The sequence below is a fragment of the Neopelma chrysocephalum genome, unplaced genomic scaffold, assembly GCF_003984885.1.
Source record: "Neopelma chrysocephalum unplaced genomic scaffold, ASM398488v2 Primary Assembly neopelma1_200, whole genome shotgun sequence".
Taxonomy (NCBI): Eukaryota; Metazoa; Chordata; class Aves; order Passeriformes; family Pipridae; genus Neopelma; species Neopelma chrysocephalum.
The window spans coordinates 734,620-749,217 of NW_020897862.1; the positions used below are offsets into that span (position 1 = coordinate 734,620).

At 51.0% G+C, this 14,598-nt stretch overlaps 1 protein-coding gene across 4 annotated transcripts; it reads right to left on the minus strand.

The window, feature by feature from the left end:
* Positions 1 to 1,925: 1,925 nt before the first annotated feature.
* On the minus strand, positions 1,926 to 11,201 carry YBX1 (Y-box binding protein 1). Of its 4 annotated transcripts, none has more exons than XM_027702855.1 (8): positions 10,841 to 11,201; positions 10,400 to 10,463; positions 6,887 to 6,920; positions 4,763 to 4,852; positions 4,239 to 4,541; positions 3,796 to 3,875; positions 3,425 to 3,702; positions 1,926 to 2,297 (listed from the first exon to the last, which is right to left on the minus strand). In XM_027702855.1, the coding sequence occupies exons 1-7, from the start codon at positions 11,001 to 11,003 to the stop codon at positions 3,456 to 3,458; spliced, it is 981 nt and encodes a 326-aa protein (XP_027558656.1). In that variant the 5' UTR covers positions 11,004 to 11,201; the 3' UTR covers positions 1,926 to 2,297; positions 3,425 to 3,455. The 4 variants fall into 4 exon arrangements, with proteins under 4 accessions (XP_027558656.1, XP_027558655.1, XP_027558658.1 ...); XM_027702854.1 differs by having other exon boundaries at positions 1,926 to 2,302; positions 10,841 to 11,200; XM_027702857.1 differs by having other exon boundaries at positions 3,425 to 3,690; positions 10,841 to 11,198.
* Between the last annotated feature and the right edge of the window lie 3,397 nt (positions 11,202 to 14,598).

The following is a 14,598-nucleotide window of genomic DNA, read 5'->3' on the forward strand; positions in this document are numbered from 1 at the left end:
AGAAAAGATGCCCCCAAGTCCCCTGGGGAGGCTGTTGGGACACTGAGGGCAGAGGAGCTCCTCTGATGTTTCTCAGCCCAGGTTTTGGAGGAATTCAGTGGGAAGCCTTTTCTGCACAGAGCAACACTGACTCCACGTGGCTGGTGGCCCCGGTCCCTCCCACATCAGCCCCGCTGGAAACTGCCCCTGCACTCTGGCATGGGGCAGCACAGTGTTTGCACTCAAAAACCGGGTAAACCCAGGAGTCTGGAGCACTTAGTTATCAATGTTTTCATGGGGGATCATTGGGGAACACTGCAGCCATACTCAGTGGGCACAAGGAGGTGAGTCAGTCTGAAGCCTGAGGGAGGTGCTCTACCTGCAGAGGGGGGTTTTAAAGTCCACACAAAATGGGAATTCATTTTCCCATAAGTGAATTATTATCCTTCTTCGCTTGCAAACCATTATGAAAACAAACCAGAATCCAAACCCAACAACTCAATCCTCACCACCCCTAGTCACTGAATGCTGGTTTTGTGCTCATTTTTTTCCTTCTCACCCTAAGCTCAGCACACGAAAACCTTCACAGCATAGGGAAGCTGGGCAGAAGCTCCCTGGCACAGGCTCTGTCACCCTGAGAGGTGGCAGATCGAGGCCTGAGCAGATGGTGCTGCAGGGGCACACTCAGCCCCCAAAACAGACAAGTGTGAAGAGACTTGCAGTTGCACTTCTGCAGCCCAGCCCAGCCTGGCTGCAAAGCACCCTGCACCCCAACCCTGCAAGGGTCTCCTGAGCCATCTGCCCCCTCACATGAAGCTGAAAGGCAGAGAAGCTGTTGTTTATTGCAGCTCCTCACACTCCTGCCAACAGCTCGTCCGGGTGAGTCTGTCGGTGTCAGCAACGCCCCAGGGACCCGGGAGAGGAGGAAATCCAAAAGCTAAAGCTGAGTGACAGGAACAAGGAGCAGGAATGACAGTTTGCTGTCAAACAGCAGTGTCTAGAGGGCAGGATGCTCACAGCTGGCACAGCTGGGGGACGGGCAAGTGGGAGCGTTAGAAGGTGCTTGGAAAGAGCAAAGCCTGGAGCACAGGGCTGTTGGGGCACTGGAGCTCATAGGAAAACGATTAAGGAGAGAATTAGTGTGTAGAAACATCCCAAAAGCTGCCATTGGACAGCCACCCCTGTGCTCCTGCCCCCCTGGGGGACATCTGGGGGACATTGCTACTGCTACAGCCAACCCAGGCCCCCTGGTTTCACCCCCAGTTCCCTCCCTGCACACCTGCAGCAAGACAACAGCAACCGCTGCAGCAGCTGCTGTGATAACAGATCTGTGCCCCAAAAAATCAAGAGCAGCCCAATGACAGGTTTGGGATTTTTTGGAATCTAGAACCAGGCCCAGGTTGCCCAGAGAAGCTGTGGCTGCCCCATCCTTGGAAGTGTCCAAGGCCAGGTTGGACAGGGCTTGGAGCAACCTGGGATGGTGGAAGGTGTCCCTGCCCATGGCAGGGGGTGGAACTGGATGGGCTTTAAGGTCCCTCCCACGCAAACCCATCTGAGATTCTATCATTTTGGGGTATTTCTTTCCCTTTTTTCTTTAAGCACCCTCACACCACCTCAGTTCTGTGACTGCTGTATTCCAGCAGGGACACAGCTGAGCTGCCCCAGCAAACAGCTCTTCGAAACACACCGTGCTCACAACCAGGCACTCCCCTCCCTCCCTCCCTGCCCATCCCATTCCAGTGGGACTCAATCCCTCTGTGCCTGCCCCTCCCATTCCAGTGGGACTCAATTGCATCTTCATTGTTTTTTTCACTTTAATTTTTGTGTTTTACCCCACCAACCCACATGCCCAAGGAATAAAGCTGTCATTTTTTTCCCCCAAACCTTCTATGAACGCTTAAGACCCTTCCACACAGAAGTGGGTTTAAACACCCAAGCACACACAGTAACTCTTTAAGACCTTTATTAACAGATGCTTGCAGTTTGACTTGAAAAAATCAGGCGTATATTCCATACAAATTAAAAATGAGGTTCTTAAAAATCTCAACTTGACCAGATATGAAACAATTTACAAACTTTTTAAAGGTATATTGAGAAAAAACAGGCTTTTAAAAAACGTGTTTATCATTTCCAAAAAGAGAATTCTTTAGGTAAAAATAATAAAAACCCCATGCTGCATAGATAATGCAGATAGTTCTAGTAATCTGGTCAACAGCAAAAAGCAAGCACTTAAGGTCTTCAGTTCCAATTCATTTGTTCATTTCTTATTGCTGGAATTTCATTTTCTTCTTCATTTCTTAAAGTCTTTTCTTTGATGACTAAACTGAAAAAGAAAAAAAAATAAAAAAAAAGGCTGATCAGACAGGTGACAGAAGGTTACAGAGGTGCTCTTAGTGCCAAGACTCACCTGCAATTTAAAAACTCTCCCTGAGCTGCCTGTCACACATTCACAGGACAACCCTTGCCAGCTATTGATGCTTGTCAACCCCCAACTCCAGCAACCACACCAACCACCTTCCCCACAGGAGCAACACCAGACTCCAGAGGGGACCCCAGAGAGAACAGTCAGTCAGTTTAAATCCAAAGAGATTCTACCTGCATGTCTCCCTTCCTGCCATGGGGTCGGCTGTTCCCACCCGCCCCGCCAGGGCACAGAGCTCAGTCACTGCCCAGAGCACAGAAACCACAACCAATATTCTCCAACGTCCCTCGACAGCAAGAGGAGCCAAAGTGCCACTGTGGTGTCCCCTTGAAGGCCATGATCTAAGAGTTCATCTAGGAGGTGCTGCCCATCAAGATGAACACCAGAACTGTTCCTCAGAAATCAGCACCAAACAAGCACCAATCGCAGCCAGGCTCCCTTGCAACAAACCCAGCTTCTGGGCCCTGCCCTGCACGCAGCCCTCCCAGGCACCTCAGCACTGCAACCACGGCTCCTGCAGGCTCTTTGTGACAAAAGGACCATTTTTTTTCCACCACTTGGATTAGATAAAAAGATGCTCCCAAGACACTCCTGCTAATTCTGCATCAACTTTGTAGAAATGGATGTTGAGGTCTCATTGCCATCCAACACCCCTGTGAGAATGAGCTCAGACACTGATGAGCTCAGTAAACCCCAGCACGTGGTTCTCCTGGCTACAGGAGTCACTACACCTGCACTGTTTGAATTTCTGGGTGGACAGACACTGCTGTAACCCTGAACTACTGAATGCAGCCAAGGTTTTAAGTGTAACTCCATCACCGACAATTAAAGCCTGTAACTAAGTCCTCCCAATTAACCAGCATTGGCACAGCAAAGCCTCACAGTTCGGTTCTGTGGGCACGCTCACAGATCAGTTACAGCACACGTGAGCAAGAAGAATCCAAACCTTGTAAGGCACAAACTGAAAAAAAATCCCCTCAAAAGCAAGTCAGCAAATGGCACCCGCAGGCCCCCGCTACGCACCCGGATGATGGTAGAGATGTTAAGCCGGTATTTACTCAGCCCCGCCCTGCTCGGCCTCGGGAGCGGACGTGTTCTCAGCTGGTGGTTCGGCTGTCTTCGTCTCTTTGCCATCTTGTGGTTTAGGGTTCTCTGGGCGTCTGCGTCGGTAGTTGAAGTTACGGCGGTACCGACGTTGAGGTGGTTGCTGACTTTGGGTCTCATCCCCTTGGTTCTCTTTATCTTCTTCATTCCCATCCTCTCTAGGTTGTCTTTGACGAGGAGGACCCCTGAAAGTCAAGCTAGGCTTTAACCATGCAGCATCTGAGCATCGCCATGTCCTGGCTCTGTTGCTGAAAGACAAGTGTAAGACCAGAAGCTCATCTTGGGCATACCTGCGAAATCGTGGTCTGTAACCCCGGTACATGTTCTGCCTGACTGGTCTGCCGTCTCCTGCACCCTGGTTGTCAGCACCCTGCAAGACATCAGGCCACACACCTCCTCAGCCCCAAGCAGAAGTGTGTTAACGCCACAGCTCATCACGCCATAAGGAAGGAGCTGAAAACGTGTCAGGTTCAGTCAAGGTAGGCAACAGTTCTAGGGCTCAGGTGGGCACATGATTCACTTAATAGTATAAATTCAAACACACTGGTTTTTAAAAGCCATAACCTTGAAGACCTTTAGCTACAGCATTTCATCTTACCGCCAAACCTTAGCAAAACCATCTGGAGTGCCAAAAGACCTGGAGTGCCAAAAGAGAAGCGTCAAAAGCCACGTCCCATCACCCTGCTCCAAAGCAACCAAGACTATTTAGCACCACACCTTAGGCAAACATTACCTCCACTATCTCTCCCTGTACGGGAGGGTTGGAATATTGTGGACGACGCCCGTAGGGCCTACGCATATAGTAAGGTGGGTACCGCCGCCTGCGATAGGGACGGCGTTGCTGGGCTTGACCTTCTGGTATGTTCTCTGCTCCTTCGTTCTTTTCCCCACTCTCACTGTTCTGGTAGTTTTGCTGGTAGTTGCGTGGAGGGCCCCTACGACGTGGATATCGTCTGTAATGGTTACGGTCTGCTGCGTATTTACTGCCCTGCACTGGAACTCCTCCAGGTCCTGTAACGTTGGCTGCCTCCGCGCCCTAAAGAGTGGGGACAGCGTTAGGGAGACAGTCAGCAGCCCACCAGCTACAGCACAACACAGTCTAGCACTGAGCAACGATTTACAGCCACATTGTGAAGCAATGAAAAACCATTCACCTCCTCGGATGTCATCAGGCATCGACTCAAACCACAGGCACCACACCAAAGCCTGCAGTCCGAGTTTTCCATGTGGGCTCTGACACCCGAGAGATGTGTTTACCTTTTCTCCCTCAACCACATCAAACTCCACGGTCTCTCCATCTCCTACGCTGCGGAGGTACTTCCTGGGGTTATTCTTCTTTATGGCAGTCTAACAACACAACAGTGCAGGCACAACATGAGAATACAAAGGAGGATATCTGAAGACTTTATTTTTTTTTTTTTTAAGATTACTAAATACTTAAATTCCTCATCTTAGGAGAAAGATCTGTACTCCCAAAAAAGCAATTGAATGACTGGGAAGATCCAGGAAGCCACAAAATGCACCTCTGTTACTACAATTCTGGCCTATTTGAAATGTGCAACAACTTTACCATTGACTGGAAGCATCTGTCAACACATTGTCTGCTGGCTGAGAAAGCAGCTTGAAAACAAACAGCAAAACTCCCACACCACACACTGGCCACAGGATTCCTAACCAGAGTTTAGCACTCAACACCACCATGGTAGTTATACATTCCCCTGAAGCACATACAGCAATATATCAGCCTTCCCAACCACCTCCTTGGATTTCCAGCCTTCCACCATTTCCCACACCACCACAGGACACAGCAGCCTCTGGGTCCCATACTATATAAACACAGCAATGGACAGAAACCAGGAGATTTCTTTCTCTGAGGCTTCCAATGCCATTGCTTCCACCACAGGATTTACCAATTAATCCTAAATCTACTCTAGCTGCATATGACACACCAAGGATTGGCTCTTCACAGGTGCCAGCAGACAATCCTCTGGTTTAGACTCAATTTTCAGTGCTCTGTAGTAGTAGGTGACATCTTTGACAGATGAGTTAATGCTGGAGACCCACCATGCTCAGCCATGTTCTGCTAATCAAATACTTCACCTCAACAGCAAACAACTTCAACAAAAAACACTTGCAACACAATTTGACTAGATTTTTTTTCCCCCAAATGGAACAAAATCCATAGAAAAACATGCCCACAAGTCTCAGCCTATATAGCAGTGATTTTAGGGAAAGCCTTATTACAACAGCAGCCAGTCCAACAGCTCTTGTGAGAACCAAGCCAGATAACAGGGATGGGGAATAGCAGGCACAGCTACAGCTTCTCAAACAAGCTGATTTCTTTCAGATTAGACCCCTAAAAGTGGTTCATTGTAAAAACTATTACATTAAAACAAATCATTACCAAACTGTGATTTTAGAAACACAGACAGTAGTTACATGACAAGTCCTGAAACATGACTTAGTAAGTCAAGGTCACTCACAGGTGACCCTACTTGCAAATCGGGTCTGAAAGCTTCCCTTCAGGACACAAGTCCTTGCCTGCTCGGCCTTTCTCCACTGCCCACTACAGAATAACCTCTCACAAACCAATGCCTCTAACTGCTGGTAATTTAGACACAGAACAAGCAAGAATCTATGAGCTGACAAATCAAACACAAAACACTTTCCAGGGGTTGCTTTACCCTTCCTCTGTGTTAATATCAGCAGCACATCCCTAACTTGAGACAAAAGAATAATCCATGGACTCCTAAATGCCAGAAGTAAACCATGCTCCACTAAGAATTCCTTGTTGGCTGTTTCCCAACAAGAGATCCTAAGACAGAAAAGGTGAAAAGCACACTGCTGACTCCAGCCTTGCCAGTCAAAGGACTAAGCTAAGGCTACCCCTGCTCACCATACATTATATCTAAGGATACATATCTGTTAAACTGAGGAAGTCCCTATTGAAATCTTTGTAGACTTTCACTGAAAGCCTAGAACAATAAAATCTATAAAAGTTTATCCTAGGGAAAAAAAACCCTTCACTGGCACTTCATCCTTATTACAGTCCAATTAATTTCTCTCCCTGCTGCAAGCTTTTCATTTAACTTTATTTCCAGATGCTTACTTAACCACTGTATGACTCTACAAGGAGACTGGACTCCAAGCAGTTATCCCCACACACACAGTGGCAATTCTCATCCCTGTACATCATCTCAGCCCCATGTACCACATGTGGGCACACAAAACCAGGCTCTACTTGCAGTGCAATAGAGAAACAGATGTTTGTGTTCAAGTAACAGAGAATACATGAGGTTGTCCCACTTCAATCCTACTTACATGGGTCAGGCACAGTCAAGTTCATAGAGGGGACATGTTTCAGTTTCAAGGAGCTCTTACCTGATGGACAAACACATCTTCCTTGGTGTCATTCCTGCAAGACAACAGGAAATTGAGATTCATGAATGAAATGCACAGTAAATTAAAAATTCAGTCGTCTGGCATGGAGCCAAAATGCAAATCTATCATGACAACAGACTTTGAGCATCAGCCTTGCTCAACCTGCTCCCAACTAGTTCCTACCAGCTTACTGCATGCAGTAAAGGGATCAGCAGGAAGCCTGTGCAAAGTGCAGAGCACACACTCAAGCCCAGCAAGGCACATTCCCCCTCACTCCTGCACACTCCTCTATCCTTCACATCCCACAGATGGACAAGTTTGAACACCTGAAAGGGACCAGTCACTCCTTCCTGGCAGTGCTCTGGGGGGGAATGGCTTCTGTAGCCTTTGGAAGCTGTGCCCTTGCCACTGGAGCCCCAGTTACATTCCCTCAGCCTCAAGGAGCAGCATCACCAGCTGCCCATGAAGACAGCAGGGTCAGTCAACTCTGGATCTCCCCTCTTGAGAAACAGAAAACAGCTCAAGTCTGTATCAACAAGGACCCAAGAACATCCATCCTTCAGCATGACCATGGTAGAGCTTCCACAACTGCCATGAGGCAACCAGCTCTGGTCAGAAGTTTCTGTTCTGCTCTGAAGAGGTGCAGAAACACCCCTGCACTGGTTAGAGCTGCACAAGCCATCTCCTGCTCCTGACACACGGACATCCCAGCTCCCATCACACCAACCCACCCTCGTTGTGGTGTTAGTTTCGTTACTGCACGGAACAGTTTGAATCAACCCGGAAGAGGCTTTTATTTCCTAGAAGGACTGGTTAAAGACGTAAGTAAGCTTGTGTGAAGATGTGCTCAGAACTGGAGAGCTCACAGCTATGGGTAACAGAATGTTTGGTTTGTTGGTTTTTTATAAGATAAAGCCAGGTGCTCCTCACCATTGGCTTTAAAAAGTGAAAATTCACAACTGAGACTTTTTCCAAAAGCTCCATCCAAGCTGCAGCTATTCTGTCAGACATCACCAGTAAAAATAAGTCACCTTGTTTCCCATGGAATTGATACCTACAAGCCCCAAAGGTTACTGGGAAAAGGCAGCCAAAAGGCAGCAGAGCAGAGCCACTCTGATTCATCTTCAAGGCCCCACAATGCAGCACCCAGAAGCCCTTGCAAAGCCAGAGCCTAAAGACTCTTCTTCACAACACATGTCCAAAAACTGAAAACCTTCACAAGAGGCCAGTAACACATTTCTAGTAAAAATGCTGAGCCCCTTCCTTCAGCCTCAGCTCAAAAATGGTGGTAGGAAGTGCTCATCCTCTGTGCTACACAACTGTGGATGCCCTGCACTTTTGCCCAACCAGGCCAGATGCTTGGTTTTAAATTTCTTTCTCAAATTTTAAAATCCTTTTCCAAATTTCTATTTAAGAGGACATCTGAGTTTTAGATGGACAACTGACTGGGTCCCACAGAGCACAACAGTGCACACACAGATAAAAAACACACTAGGCCATTTCACAGCCCCATGCTGTTGGCCACACCATTCCCAATGCTGTTTTCCAGCAAGCACACCTGGAAGCAGCAAGTGTGCTGTTGTGTGGATGCTGGAGCAGTAGGAGATATCACTTTCTCAAACGAAACATGGAAGGGTACAAGAAAAAACCCCCATTCCCAAGGCCCAACAAGCCATTTAGTTGATCTTTGCACTAAGCCACTCTCTCATTCACAACTTTAATCCATAAAAATAAATTAAAAAAAACGGAATCAGACAAGCTAACAGACTAATACAACTCCACTGTTAAGTCCAACAGGGCATCAAAGATCAGGCCAGACAATACTAAACACCAGCTCCAGCTCTGGTAGGGACAAAGCCAGTGGCCTGCACGCCTGTTTCTTATTTTGACAACCATGAAAAACAATCGACAAAGACTCAGAAATCAAACTCCTATTTCAGAGCAGAAACATTAAAAGCACGCAGGAAATACCTGAGGTGCATGTGCACCTACATCAAAGCTGACTTCTGCTCCAAAGCTCATTTCATCTGCCAGCAGATCTGGCTAAAGCAGAGCCAGGCAAGGGCAGGAGCTCCCGCCCGGCTTCCCTGCAGCTTAGGCAGATTCCAGAGCTGAGGAAATGTCCTCCCGTTCGGTTCCCAGGCTGCAGCTCTAATCTTTTGATAACAGCAGATCATGCTGGGTTTCTCATTATGAATGGCAACCTCAGGGATTAAACAGCTGCCAAAGTAATGACTAGGGAAGCCACTCGGATGTCTTAACTAGCTGCTGCTGCTTCCTCACTTGACTGACATCACTGAGCATTTCCACTACTGAGGGAACAGGAAAAGCCTTCCCTCGAGGTGGGGTTTGTGGCTGGGACTTGGGAGGCGTTTCCAGAGCCAAAGACACGACAGCTCCCAGGCACTGGTGACTGCACAACACTGGGAGCTGGAACACGGCATGAACAATGCAAACTGGGCTGACTGGGAGGCAAGTTTGTAAAGCTGCAGACACAAAACCAATTCAGGAGCTTGGCAGACACTTTGGACCGGCTCATAAAGTAACAGACAGTTCAAAAAGGCAGTGTTTAAACCCAAGTGTAATAAAAGGCCCAATAAAAGCACTACACTTGCTGCCCTAAAGGGGGATTCCCCAGTCTTCAGCCACATTCCAAGACTAGGGGCTTGAAGCACCAGGAAATAAGGGGAACAGCTCTGGCAACTCCCCAGGGGAGGCCCCTCCAAGTGACGGGCCCCAGAATTGCACTTTTCTAAGAACTGGTTTGCAGAGCACTGCCAGGATTCCTCTCCCTGATAGGCCTATTTTAAGTATTCACACAATTCCTGAAGCGTTCAAATTATTCTTTCACATCAACTACCATCATAAAAAGAATCTTTTGGGCACCTGTTTCTTGAGACCTGTCCATACACTCCAGTGAGGCAACAGACAATGTGAACTGTGCTCCTTTTGCTCCACGTGCTATTAGAGGGAGTTCTCATGAGAGCAGCGCTTGCAAACTACCAAGTGCTCAAAGCAAATTTTAGCTTGCATTGTCTGAACTCCAAGCAAGAGTTCAAACAAATACTGTGTGTGCTGACAGCTACTTTTATATTCTTAAGAGGAAAAAGGCAGGAGTTTAAACAAATACCATCAGCATACTGACAGCTACCAGTATACTTTTATAATCTTAAGAGAAAAAAAAAACAAAAAAACAAACAAAAAACCCCCAACAAATCCCCCAAAAAACTGCAAACCATCACAAATAAGAGACGACTGTAACGTGAAGACACATCGACGTGGAAATAAACTCGCTGCCAGAGCGCAGCGCTAGGCAAAAGGTAAAGGCTCCAGGTAAAACGACTCAAAAGCCAACCCGGTAAGCCCCGAGCGGGTCAGAGGAATGGCACCTCTCCCCAGCTCCTTCTGCAGAGGAAGCCCCCGCCGCCCCCCCGCCCCTCCTGTCACCCGCACCCGCTCCCCGCCGTGACAGGGCCCCGCGCGCGGCGGCGGCGGCCCCCCGGGGGCGCTCACCTGTTGATGAAGCCGTAACCGTTCCTCACGTTGAACCATTTCACTGTTCCCAAAACCTTCGTTGCTGCGGGGAGGGGGGGGGTAAAAACGGGGCCGGGGTAGGGAGGGGGTGGCAGAAGGGGAAGGGAAGGGAGGGGAGCGGCGCGTCAGGGGGGCACGTGGCGGGGCGCGCGCACAAAGGGCCCCGCGTGGCGGACATCTTGCGCCCGCCCCGCCCCCACCCCGGCACGCGGGGCCGGCGGCGCGCGCGGGGCGCGGGGGGGGGAAGGAGGCGACCAACGGCCGCCGCGCGCGCGCTCGAGCGGGGGCGCGCGCCGCCCCCTCAGCGAGGAGGAGCGCGCGCCGCCCCTCAGCCGTGGAAAGGGGGGGGGGGGGAATTGGGGGCTTCCCCCCCCCCTTCCCCCCCCCCCCCTCCCCCGGGGGACCCCCGCCCGCCCTCACCGATGACCTTCTTGTCCCCGCCGGCGGGAGGCGCCGCCGAGGCCAGGCCGCTCCCCCCGTTCCCGGTGCCGCCGTTTGGCTTGGAGTCGGCGGGCGCGGCGGCGGGGGCCGCCGCGGGGACGGGGGCGGCGGCGGGCGGCTGGGTATCGGCCTCGCTGCTCATGGCGGCGGCTTGTTCGGTGCGGACGGTGGTGGTGACTGCTGTTTTGCGCGCCGCCCTCCCGCGGTTGTGATGGTGACTGAGGCCGGCCGTTGGGGGGGGCGGGGGGGGGCTGCTCCCTGCTCCGGGCTCGCTGAGCTCCGCTCTCCGCTCCCGATACCGATCGAACTGGCCACAATGGCGGCGCGCACCGGCTAGCCACCCCGCGCGCCCCGCCCGCGCGCCACGCGATTCGCCAACCGCCCTGTCCGTTAAGCGGTGAGCCAGCCCATTGGCTCTCCCTGCCCCCACCGCCCGCCCCCTCGCCCGAAGTCTATTGGCGGCCGCGCCTGCCCGTCCCGTTGGAGGCGCGCGCCCATTGGCCGCTGCGCCCCGCGGCCGCCAGGCTCGCGCTCCTCACCGGCCGGCCCGCGAGTCCCCGCCCCCGGGGCGCTGATTGGCCGCCGCCCCCGGCGGTCCCGCCCCCGGCGGACGCGAGCGGGGAAGTGCGCGCGGCCATGTGGCGGCGGCGCCCGTGGCTCCCCGAGATCCCTCACGGAGCCGCGCGGCCCCTCACGGCCCTTCCAGGCCCCTCATGTTGCCCACGGCCCTTTTCGGCCCCTCGCGTTGTCCGCGGCCCCTCACGATTCCTCCCGAGCCCTCACGGCCCCTCCCGGAGCCCCGCGGTCCCTCCTGAGCCGCCCCGGCCCCTCACAACCCCTCCGGCCCCTCCCGACCCCTCACGCCCCACCCCGAGCCGTCGCTCCCGGCGCTGGCGCCGCCTCTCTTCTCTTGTAAAGAACCCCCGGGTGTTTTGCCAGGGGACGAGGGTCAGTCAGCACAAGAAACACAGACACCAACTTTAAAAGAATAAGTGTCTAAATTTACCATAGCGCAAAACAGCAAAGAATTGCACAAGAAGCAGAGAATTATAAAAGGATAAGCTTAGCTATGAACCTGATCGTTATTACAAGGGGTGTCTATAGGGATTAAGAAAGATACATCACCAATTATTACCCCTTTGATACATTACCATCATCCAGACCCGCAGGTCAGCTGGGGAGCCTCTGATCACAAGGGAAAGGGAGAGCCACTCCCGGGATCTGGGGAATCCTCAGCCATAGGTGAGGTCTCCAGCTTTGCTGAGAGAGGGTCCAGCTTTTATATTGTTAAACAAACAAGCTTACATCACTTAGCGTGGTAAAACATCTAGCTCTCTTCTCTCCTTGGTTTTCACCCAGAGCCTGGCCAGGGCTCAGAGGAAAATCAAGGCGGTCAGTTTGGACTGTCAAACAAGGCCAGCCACCTACTTCCATGGCCTTGACCAGTCCCTAAATACAGAAAGATAGATACATTCATATCTCATTAATGAACAGATACAAATCTTCACTAATAAGTGAATACCACTATATCTCACTAACAAGCATAAATGTTTACACAGGTGTAGTCTTTCATATTTTACTATGGATTATACAGAATTTTGGATAATAAGCAGATACGTGGCTAAATACAACATTAGGTTGGAAGGTTCATCAGGGCCTGTTGTTCAGGCCTCAGCACTTCAGCAGGGCAGAGCAATTGTGCAGGCGGGCCCGGCCCCAGCACTCCCTGGGCTCCCGTTAACGATGGGCAGTGTTAATTACCAGGGGGAAATGATGGGTTTTGGAGCTCCCCTAAGCCATGTACAAATCACAGAATCAACTGGTTGGAAAAGACCTCTGAGATCATCAAGTCCAACCTTTGACCCAACACCACCTTGTCAACTCGACCACGGCACTAAGTGCCAGTGGTATCTTCTTAAACACCTCCAGGAATGGTGACTCCACCACCTCCCTGGGCAGCCCATTCCAGTGTCTAATCACTCTCTCTGTAAAGAATTTCTTCTTAATGTCCAACCTAAACCTCCCCTGGTGCAGCTAAAGACTGTGCCCTCTTGTTCTACTGCTGGTTCCTGGGAGAAGAGCCCGACCCCCACCTGGCTACAACCTCCTTACAGGGAGTTGTAGAGAGTGATAAGGTCTCCCCTGAGCCTCCTCCTCTCCAGGCTGAGGCCCCCCAGCTCCCTCAGCTGCTCCTCACAGGACTTGTGCTCCAGTCCCTCCCCCACGCTCCAGCACCTCGGTGTCCTTCCTAAACTGAGAGGCCCAGAACTGGACACAGCACTCGAGGCATGGCCTCACCAGTGCCAAGCACAGGAGAAGAATCACTTCCCTGGTCCTGCTGGCCACACTATTCCTGATACAGCTACAGCACCAAGCAGACCCCTGGGAAATTGGCTTTTCCTCAAGCATCCCATCCCTTCTTTCCCCGAAGGACAGGGGCAGCTCCTCACCCTGAGCCCTTCTGCCCACCCAGGCTGTCAGGAAAGCATCACTGCTGGGTCCTTTACCCTGCTGGAGCCCTTCTCCAACCACCACCTCTCAGCTCCCCTTCATCTGTTTTCCCCTAAGTCTTCACCTTACAGCGGCTTGGAGATACCCAACATCTCTGCTAGGTTCTCCAGAGGGAAGCTCCAGGGCAGAACCACCATCCTTGAAAACAACTTACTTTCCTTGTGCACTTAAAAAATGTGGTTGTTGGCCATAGAATCCCAGCCCTGCCTTTGTCTGTGTCATCTCTCCCATATAAGAGGAGGGAAAGGTCACCAGGTCTCTGGGAGATGACCCATCACTCCCCTGTTTTTGCAACCAACGTGTATCTTCTCAGGATCAGCACTTCCAGCATCATACACACAAATCACTGTCCGGTTTCCCTATCCCAGTTCCCCACATTACACCATGGCCAGGTGAGGGACTCCAATGGAGCCAAGATCAACCCACCACAACAACCCATGGGGGTTTATGAACACTGATCCCACCCAGCTCCCTTGGGCATCTTTCTGCTCAATCTCCAGCTTGGTTAACAAAGGGAAGGGCTTGAAAACAGTAACACAATCCCACAAGGATCTGCACCACGATGATGACCTGGATAAAGAAGCTGGAATGATGTCAAAACTGGACGGTGCTTAGTGAGTCACCCGAAAAATGATCTTACAGTAGAATGGGAATTAGGGAATACACCGTGCAAAGATCCAAGAAAGAGAAAATGGTGGAGAAAACTCCCAGCTCTGTGAGGAAGTCTGTGGGAATGTCAGGGCCATGCACCTACAGCTGAAACTGTGGGCCCCAACAATGTCTGTGGGGTGTAACACCACGGGGCCTGAAGCTACTCTGACCCTCAGAGGAACACAGAGGCCATCAGAGACACCACCTCCTGCTGCAGCATCCACAGCTGGAGGCAGATGCTGGAGCTGAGAGGAGCTCCATCATCTGCTCTATGGCAGGAGATTCCAGGCCTTGCTACATATAACCTCATCATGGGGGAATTCAACCCAAAAATGTGGTTTCTGAGAAAACTTTCAGCCAGCAGGTAAGGAACAAGACACATAAGCAGGAAAACTGAAACCCTGCACATTTTATGTTGAAGAGAAATGTAATGGGATATAATTAGCCATTGGAACAACATTCAAAGATGTGGTAATGGATTTGCTGCTGTTAATTAATCTGGGGAAGCTCTGTGACCCCTGTATGCAGGGAGTGAGACCAGCTGATGTCAGTGATATAAATACTACAGGCTGAAA